This window comes from Juglans regia, chromosome 12 (genome assembly GCF_001411555.2).
Source record: "Juglans regia cultivar Chandler chromosome 12, Walnut 2.0, whole genome shotgun sequence".
Lineage (NCBI taxonomy): Eukaryota > Viridiplantae > Streptophyta > Magnoliopsida > Fagales > Juglandaceae > Juglans > Juglans regia.
The window spans coordinates 15,547,014-15,557,199 of record NC_049912.1 but is presented as its reverse complement, the minus strand read 5'-3'; the positions used below and the strand labels follow the sequence as shown (position 1 = coordinate 15,557,199).

Here is a 10,186-nt window from a genome sequence, read left to right as displayed (position 1 = left end):
AAAATCCAACAATTAAAAGATCTCAACGGTCAGAATTTTACCAAGGGCACATTTTTAAAAATTTGAAAGTTTAAAAGTCAACAGTCAATCTTGATAGTTTAGCGTGCAAACTGAAAAAAAGATGGTAGTTTGAAGGTGCATAATGTAAATTCCAACTTTTTTTTTTCTTTTTTTTTTTTTAATGCTTTTCCGATATCTCTCACTCAATAAACAGAGAGAGATGGAAGCAAGATAATCAAGTTTCAGTATCTTCAATTTCATGATTTGATCTCATTCTACAGCCCTACGGCGACAAGACTAAAATCAATCAATATAACCGCTTGAATTGTGGCAGGCAGGCAGCATCTAAAGCTACCCAGAAATAATGTTACAAGTACAAAACTGATCTGCGACATGGGAGAAATAAAGCAATAGCCCACAAAGTTGCTGCTACCAAAACAGTGAGGATAAAACGACATCATGTAGCCATTCTAATCTACTCGCCAACTGTCAGCCCAAACCCAAATTTATAGTCTTTCTTCCTGTGGTCTAGCTGCAAGACAAACATTTGAATAACCTGTTATTTATTCTATGTTCTACACTAATAGTTAATAATCTATGCAACTTTTCTACACTTTTCCATGGTGAAAATTCTATGTTCATTGATAAATGCAACATATCCTGGTTATGCGTTCGTCCGGAGGACCGGACCATTCGCCGCAACTAATGCAGGTAAGAGAAAAGATATAAGAATTGATCCTCACCTCTCCAGAAAGAATAAAATTTAGACCCATATTCAATCGTTCTTCCAGAAAAGCAGCTGCACAGCCATTGGAATCAATCTTCCCTCTAAGGCGGCACTGAAAGAATCGTAAAAGTTAGTCAAGCAGAATGATGGGATTGTGACTAAAGCATACAATCCAGCTAGTCATTCACAGATGATTAGAATTTCTGATTGGAATCATCTTATGCCAAGAAACCTTTTTATGAATGGAAATACACCCATATAGCTGGGCCTTCAGTGTCTTGATAAAATTAAATGTGGACAGGCATGGCAAAAGAAGGAAAGTGTGTAAAAAAGATTCCAGGGCTATTTAACTTGTTCCTTTGACTTATAAAAAAAAAAAAAAAAAAAAAAGATTCCAGGGCTATCCTATATTGGTGCAGAGAAAGACAGAGGGAGAGACTAAACACAGTAATCTATTAACAGCAAAACAATTTGTATTGTACCTACTAGCTGCATGTTCTAGTTGTATACGTACCCACCTGATTAAAGCATACAAAGCAAGCATATCCTAAACTCTCGTGTCAATTGAGTGCAATTCAGTTTGAGGGTTTGTCTAAACTTGCCTATGGACTAGGCCCAGAGTCAGACTGCCAAAAAAAGATATATCCATTATAATGAAGATGCTGAAGAAATCTATCAATCTTACCTCTCACATCTTAATCTAATTAATGTAGTCATATTTGATAACCAACCACACATGGAATATAAAATAGCTAAACAGTAAATGAAATAACAGACAAAATATAACAACTTAAGGATGTAAGAGCGTTTACAAAAGCTGAAACTACCTGTCGAAGTATGTAATCATAACCAAAACTGGCCGTGACATCTTTTGACATGTAGTTGTACATGAAGTCTGATGCTAGAGAAACCTAAAACGGAAGACAACGGTGTAAGAAATAAAACTTGTAACAATCATAACAAATATCTCAAAAGCTAAATTTACTCACCTTCTCAGATACCTTCTGAACATAGCTCAGAGCAACCAATCCTGTACTAGCAACTTGCCCTGTGGCAACCTGCGGGAAAATTGGTAATACAAGCCAAGAAAAATTCACCAATAAAAGTTGGAAAAAAAGCATGAATGTTTCTGCCAGCCCCGAAAGGAACCAAATATCTTTTTATCCAAATTCCCAAATGCATAAAAAAATTTTCCCAAAAAAAAAAAAAAAAATTCTACTCCCACTTATAGAGTTCATTAGAACAAATGAATATAACAGACGGCATAAATGCTATCTAATAGGTAGCAAGAAGTGAAAAATTTTTTACCATAAAAGAACCAAGCTTATGCCAACATGTAAAACACAGACTCACATGAAGTATAAACATGGATGTGAATTTAGAACACACAAATGAGTTGATAGAAAATAAGATATATTCCTCAGCACCTCTGTCGATTGGTTTTAAGTGAGCAACATAAAGTTATCCCCACTACCATGCATATATGGTTTTCCACACAAGGGAATAAAGAAGCTCAACGTTCAACAATACAACAATAACAGAGAAACTTAGCCTGCTGAAGTATGGAACTCCAAACTCTAGGCAGCTACTGGGAAACCGTATTTTAGATAGTAAGAAAAGAAGACCTCAAATATCACAGGTCTGCAAAGAAGGGTTGAAAACTAGAGTGTCACAGAATCCACAGTAAAGAAAGATTACCATCACTTTCATTGTCTTAATAATAAATACAAAGTCACATAATATTTGGGTTTACACCAAAACTTGAACCAAAGGGTTCTCCATGCGAGATTATACCATCTCATAATGTATTCAGGAGCCATTCAGTTTTTGGGAAGAGCAAAAATGTACACCACAGATACTTATCACTTTGCCTAGCTCTTTAAGCCAGTCAGCAATTTTTTATTTTTTGTCGGCAAAGAACGCCAGTCAGCAATTGTGACATGTTATTAGGGGAAAAAAGGCAGCCACAGGGAATTTCACAACAGAAACAAGAAAAGACAAAATCTTAATAGCGTAGAAAAGAACAGAGAAGCTTATATAGGAAAATAAATAAATAACTTTAAATGCATAAAAAATCAGTACATTGTTTTTATAATGATTGTGCAATAAAAAAAAAACTGTAGCCAGCATACCATCTTATCTGTGTTGTATCGAGCAGCATAACCAATGCCAGATTTCCGATGCTGACCAGCCCAAAATACTTCACCACCAAAAGATAAATGGGGGGTCACACTCTGAAAAAAACTAAGTTCTCTCAGAAAATACTTAATCCTCTCCTCTCTTTCGCTCTCTCTCTAGAAAGAGAGAGGTTGATGATTGCAAATGCAGAAAAACAGAATGACAATAGCATGGTAATTTAAAGCAATATCATACAGCATATCCGCAATGCCTAGCATCAGGATCAACAATATAGGTTCTGTAATTTCAAGGCATTTTGGAAAAAAGATTTTCTTTTGGAATTTATCATTCCAGTCCAAAGAACATACCAAGCTACTAAAACTGAAAATCACGAATATAATCCAAGAAATTAATAATTTTCTAAGCATTTTCTAAGTGGCATGTAGAATATACACGTTATGTATTTTGTGATTCAAGGTGCCATGAGGATCATCACAGCAGCATGTAGATTGGTCTTCCTCTGCCTTGATCTTAAAAGTTAAAATGATATTCCCTTCTTTCTTACACATTGGTCAAAGTAAGAAAGCAAGATCTTTAGTAAAGTTGATTAATGTGGCATCCTGCACCTTTTCTAATCTTATGAAGAATAATTTTTTGATAAGTCAAATTTTCTTATTAGGGAAAGAAGGTGTTGCCCAAGTGCACATGGAATATACAAATGTCCCAACCCAATGAAAGTCCAATCAACATCAGAACTTGTACTTAAGAAAAAAACACTAATCAAGTTTACAATTGGGAACTCGATGAAATCATTATAAAACCCAATTCCATCCAATAAGAAACCAATGTACGACTTGACACTCGGAGCATATTTACCATACTCATTCACTGCTTTTATACTTCACCCACCCAATGTGGGACTTAGCAGCATTACAATCTCCTCCACTCAAATCCCTAACATCTTCATCAGGCCCAAACATCGCCCTGAGAGTCTTAATGCCACAAGTTATTACAATATTGGCTTTGATAGCATTTGTAACAACCCACACAAAGATCAAGTGACATCTGGGCTTGTACTCCAAAAGAACCGATTAAGGTTACAATGAGAGCTCATTAAATAATTATAAAACTTGGTTACACGTAGTAATGAATCAATGTGGGGCTCGCCACTCAATACATCTTTGCCATGCTCATTCACTTCATCATACTCCACTTACCCAGTCCGAGGCTTAATAGGCATTATGATAGGAGAGTTGTATCAATATAATTTTTTTTTTTTTGAAAAAAAAAGTCATAATTTTGAGTTTCTAACTTTTAGTCAAAAAATTGGAGAAGATAAAAAAAAATGCAGAAGCAACAACATGGTTAACATACACCTGGACTTTATGCAACTAGGAAGAATCAATATGTCCATATTGGATAACAAATGGTCACCACTGCATTCAACATTCATATATTTTTGGGGAAATCCATTTTGCACTGCCAACTACATCTCTTTTTTCATATTTCACCCCAAATTACCAAAACCGTCAATTTGTCAAAAAAAAAAAAAAAAGGTAGTTTGGGTGCAAATTGACAATTTTGGTAGTTTCAGTCATAAATTGAAAAATTGGTGTTAGTTTAGGGGTGCAAACATAGTCTTCCTTATATTTTTCTTAAATTGCCCTATGTTGAAAACAACCAGTATATTACCACCATTTGGCAACACCAAACCTCCTAGAAATGAAAGGAAGGTTAAAGTTTTAACCAACAAATTTGGAAATAGAAAAGCAGGAAAAAGTTTGAACTCTTTAGACTGTAATGGACCCAATAACAATCTACCTAGACTTTGCAAATGCGTGGCAGCGAATAAGAATGCTCACTGTGAACATTAGTTTCCCCATTTTTTATGATTTAATTATTAGTTATAATTCATGGTTACCAGTTAGTTGGTATGGCATCTTTTAGGCCTTGTTTGTGTAACAATGTATTCTTAGATATTTCCTTCCCAAACATCACTTAAATACAAAACATTTTTCAATTTCAAATCTTCAACTTTTTCATCTAGTCATTACATAATCATTACAACTTTCAAAAAAAAAAAAAACTTTCCCAAACTTCCAAACAAAACACAAAAAGCAATACAACTTTTTCAAATCTCAAAACATATATAATATTAAAAATTATATTCAAACAATTTTTTAATTTTATAATATTTTTATTCAACTTTTTCTCTCTCCTTTCCCAAAACCCAATAAAACATCTTAAATCAAACCATTTTACTAATATTCACATATATTCTGAGATATTTGAAGTGTCCAAACGAGCCCTTATATGCCAACTATTTAGTCGCTCTAGCAGATCTTCAGAGTCATATCACCCATCAGCAAAAGGAAAGAGAGAATTGGCCTTAATAAACTTGTTTCTTGATTTGTTCCAAAAATCTTTCACATTCTAGATTTCTAGTGCATTGAACCCATTATGATCTAGCTATCTTTGAAATACCACACGTTTTGAATTTCTATCCATAATCTTAGAAGTAGAATAAGTGTATCTCCACATGTTAAAACTTCAAACAAAAGAAAAAGTTCTAGCATGATCTATATTGTGGAGATAAGCCTCTTAGTGGGTTCTTTCGAAATCTATTTCCTCATTGCTCGGGCAAAGGATGCATCGATGCTGATCATTTACAATTTTCAAGTAAATCTTTTTTTGATAGGTAACTAGATACAACTCAAAATGATGCGCTCCTATGACAGAGACAAGCTTCCGTCTTTAGAATTCAGGCGGGTTTGGCTCTTCTTCCTTGGGCATCACTCCTGGTTCTAAATTTCAAGTAAATCTTCTCAATGGGAAGTAGAATTTATCATAGCAGCACAGGATTTGGAGATGGATCTCTTTAACTCATTTCACAGTCAGTTTTATTTTGCTCGATTGAGACAAGATGGGGAAGACAAAATACATTGGTTCTGTCCAAGAGACGGGTTTTTGAGGTCAAGAAACTTCATAGTGCATTGATCTCTGAATGGCTGCAATAGGGAAGATCCTTATCTTGAAAAACAATGTACGAGACATGACGTGGTAAATTTATATTACAGGCGTGGGATAGATGGGGAAGCCATGGATCACCTCTTACTTCATTGTAAGATAGCTAGAACTATGAGGCAAGCAGTTTTTGTTCTCTTTAGGCTAGATTGGGTGATGGCTAGATGGATGGAAAACTTACTAGCATGTTGAAAAGGAAGACTTGAGAGTTATTCCAATAGGATCTTGCGGAGACTGATCCCAATTTGTTTAATGATGCATATGGTTAGAAAGAAACACAAGGGCAACAGGGGAACTCAAAGCTTTCTTTTTTAATACATTTTGTACCATTGGATGCCTGCTCATTTTTTTTTTTTTTTCTAGTTAGGTGTATCTTATGCATAGTCCCCATATACTTGAATATTATCCTTTTGATCGTTAATATAACTTACCATTCTCATAAAAAAATCAACCAAATTTAAATAAATTAAATTAAGAAAAGGATAAAACACACTAACTACAAGGTCAGCGCCATTTAACTTTTTTTTTTATAAGTAAAATTCTAAAGGATGCTTGGATAAAATTCTAAGCAGTTTTGGATGAGGCCATATAAGCATCATCATGAAAACTATCTTTGTATGCTTGAAGAGAATATTAGGTGGAACGATCTTTTGCAGGAACCGGGGCCTACAATGAATGATCTCTCTATATGGTCATAGCTAGACAAGAGTTTAAAAACATCATGTTTCTCAGTTCCTGTAGTTGACTATTTTATTCCAGGCTGGTCTTTCCATAATACAAACAGATTACATCAAGAAATTCTATACTACATGCCACCTATGACTGATACTGCTCATTTATTTCCATATACCCATGAGCAGATTTTCAATATAATTTTTTATAAGTTCATAATACACTTTTTACAAAATTGTTTATAATCCAACCACCACAACAGGGTTTTAAAGACAATAAACCAAAATAAAGATAAAGACATCACAATAATGCATATCTTATACCTGAATATAATTTGCTCCAAATAAGGCACCATTTCCCAGTTGAAACTGGGTCCTGTAGTCTTTGCCCTGCACAGAATACAATGGGTTTCAACAAATTGAAAGATCCATATTTTGTTTTGTGAAATAGAACCTCACCAAGGCAGGGCCTTTCGGACCCACCTGTTGGGAGTAAATCCTAAATACACAAACACACCCACTAGAACAGTTTATTAAGCAATCCAGGAGAAGTCCTATTGGATATAGAAGGTCCACCATTAAGATCATGCACAGGCTCTCAGTAAGGAGTTTTCCGCAAGTGCACCTCGGGTAATTCAAGAGAAAATCCCTCACTCCGATGACCCCTAGAGATTGTTTGCACTCAAGAGAATTTGAACCTTAGACCTGAGGGAAGCATATCCCAAAACCCAAGGCTTTTACCACTTGAGCCAACCCCTAGGGGTTTTTCTGTTCATTATTAACACGAGAAATCTAGTGGAATCAATTAATGCCCAAACATTTTCCAATATATTTCTTTTGTTTGATTGGTACAGGGTGTCCTAGAATAGCATCCTGACTAATCCCGGGGATGCACAGGCTCTCGGCAAGAGTTTCCCGCAAGTGCAATTTGGGTGATTCAACGGAAAAATCAGCCAATCCGATAGCCCCTATAGATTGTTTGCACCTAGTGGGATTTGAACCTAAGACCTGGAGGGAGCATACCTCAAAGACCAAGGCATTTACCACTTGAGCCAACCCCTAGGGGTTTTCCAATATATTTTGATGACTTGGATTTTTTTCTTAAAAAAAAAAAAAAGAAACTTGGTAGCACTATGCTTAATTTGAATAAGATGAGATAATCACCATACTAAAATGACTTTCTTTTTCAATAGTTTAATTATTTTAAAAAATGTGCATTTTTAGCCCCCTTAACTCTCCTTAAATGAAGGGTCAAATAAACTCTATTAGTAGAAATTTGTGTCCATGTATGAATTTCAGAAAATGAGAAGCCCAGCAATCTTAATACTTATGATGGTAACAAACTTTCAAGAAATTAAAGTGCCACTAGAGTCGAGCCCCGTTTGGATACATAAATACTCTCAACCCATCTCATCTCATCTCATCATTACAAATTTCTCAAATTTTCATACAAAATATAATAAACAATTCAACTTTTTCAAATACCAAAACAATAATAATATTCAAAAAATAATATTCTAATAATATTTTATTCAACTTATCTAAAATCATCTCATCTCATTTCACCTCACCTCACCTCACTATCCAAACCAGCCCTAAAAGAACTCTCAGCAAATCAGGAAACAAAATAAAATAAAACATTAATACTTTTCATCCCTAAACTACCAAGAGTTTTACACTTTGCACTTAAAACCATCTAACCCAACCCATTGCATCCAGCAACTACTGCCAACTAGAAAATAGCAACATTCAGTAGGAATTGACAGTTAAGATTATGTCACTTTGTCTAGTTTTTGCTAAATTAATGGTTAGATTTGGATGCAGAGTATTATTTCCCAATTCCTAGTATTTTGAGGGTGCAATGTGTCAATTTTGATAGTTTGGTCTACAAGTAGTAGAACACCTGGTAGTTTACGAGTTATGCATGATTTGATGCTTAAATAAATAATAATTATGCCCAATTACCACAATATCATCAGTAAATCGCAATGTAAAAACAAATAGCATGCTTTTAAGTAAAAGAATTTAACCTTGTAATCAAAAGAAACCATGCCATGTGACATATGTGGCTCATTTGTAAGCTGAGAAATCACAAGAAAAAGATTATCAACTGTCTTGTACATTGTAAGGGACGTTGTCATCAAAATATATGTATGTATAGAGCCATGTGTGGAAAAAAAGGGAAAAATTCCATCAAGGAGACGTTATCAAGTATACTTCACCTGAGAATTAGCCTTCAACGAAAGATTTTCCGTTAAGTCACACTTCACTCTCGCATTGAGCTTCCCATCAGTCATTACTCTCCCAAAAAGCATCAGCTATGTAAAATCCATACATGCCAACAGCATATTGTTAACCAAAAAACATTCAAACGTTTCAGCAATTGTAAAATCCTTCAATGAAAGATTTTCCGTTAAATCACACTTCACTCTCGCATTGAGCCTCCCATCAGTCATTATTCTCCCAAAAAGCATCAGCTATGTAAAATCCGTACATGCCAACAGCATATTGTTAACTAAAATTCATGATGAAAGAGCCAATTTCCTTGGACAAGAGGTCAGGTACCTTTGGGTCTATAAAGTTGGCACCAAATTCATAGTGAGCAGCAGGAATTTTAATTGTTTCAGAAGATTGCGAAGGAATCTCCATTGGTCCCATAAACACACTGTTAGGCGGTGAACAACGAACAGTTACCATCAAAATCAATACTAAAAAAATGAAAATCATGCACAGAAATCTGAAACAAAATCGAGAAAGCCAAAGCTACCTGTGACTAAGTGAGAACTTCTGATTGAGCCCTTTGGTAAAATCAAAGCGCATCCCTTCAAAAAGTTCTGGCTTTAGAGACACTGCCCAAACAAATGCACATTGTCAACAAATTGCATACCATCTTACTTTGCATATAAAAAATAAAAAAGAAACAAAGAGAAAAGAAAAACATTCAAATGTTTCAGCAATTGTAAGCTCCTGATTGAAAAACATGCAACCAAACACACAGACTGGAGTCTTTAAAGAAGGGAAAAACAGTGATCCAGAGAGAGAAAGACAAACTGAGAGCTTCACGGTGGATCTCCTCGTAGGGAATAGGACAAGGGAGGTTCAAGTAATCCACTTTCTCCTCCCCTTTCGTCATCTGCGGAAGCGCAGTAGCTGTAGGAGTTGAAGCAGTAAGAGGAACGTTCAGGGCCGCCGCCATTGTATTCAATCCCTTATCTAACAATCAATCAAAAAGTCTTAGGATTTTCTTATAGACCCGAGTCAGAATCTGAATCTGTAAGCGTCTCCCACTAAACCCAGTAGAGAATCTAAAAGCACTTTTCTAAAACCCTAGGGAATTAGGGAGGGAGGGAGGGAGAGATGCAGGGCTCTTGTTTTTGAGTTTGGAGTCATACCCAAGTCTTTTTTTTTTTTTTTATAAGAGATGGACAAATTTATTGGTTACCATCCCATTGAATTGAGTAACACCATGTTCAAAAATAAAGATTGGGTTACTAAAATTTAAAATCCAAACTTTAAAGTCATAGTAAAAAATACTAATTATTTATAAATCATTTCACAAAATTACTTTAACAAGCAAAAAGTATGATCTTAATGTAAAGGAAAAATCTACTCTTCATTTGATTCTATCGAGCACACGCTACACGAA

General features: G+C 35.0%; 1 protein-coding gene across 2 annotated transcripts; it reads right to left on the bottom strand.

Moving 5' to 3' along the window:
- Positions 1 to 221: 221 nt before the first annotated feature.
- Positions 222 to 9,936, bottom strand: LOC108993856 (mitochondrial import receptor subunit TOM40-1-like). 2 transcript variants are annotated; one of them, XM_018968890.2, is made up of 11 exons: positions 9,592 to 9,936; positions 9,308 to 9,389; positions 9,106 to 9,205; positions 8,763 to 8,858; positions 8,571 to 8,621; positions 6,865 to 6,930; positions 2,860 to 2,961; positions 1,717 to 1,785; positions 1,555 to 1,638; positions 744 to 839; positions 222 to 532 (listed from the first exon to the last, which is right to left on the bottom strand). In XM_018968890.2, exons 1-11 carry the CDS (start codon positions 9,734 to 9,736, stop codon positions 476 to 478), a joined length of 948 nt encoding a protein of 315 aa, XP_018824435.1. In that variant the 5' UTR covers positions 9,737 to 9,936; the 3' UTR covers positions 222 to 475. The 2 variants fall into 2 exon arrangements, with proteins under 2 accessions (XP_018824435.1, XP_035539806.1); XM_035683913.1 differs by lacking the exons at positions 222 to 532; positions 744 to 839 and adding an exon at positions 1,239 to 1,353 and having other exon boundaries at positions 9,592 to 9,930.
- Between the last annotated feature and the right edge of the window lie 250 nt (positions 9,937 to 10,186).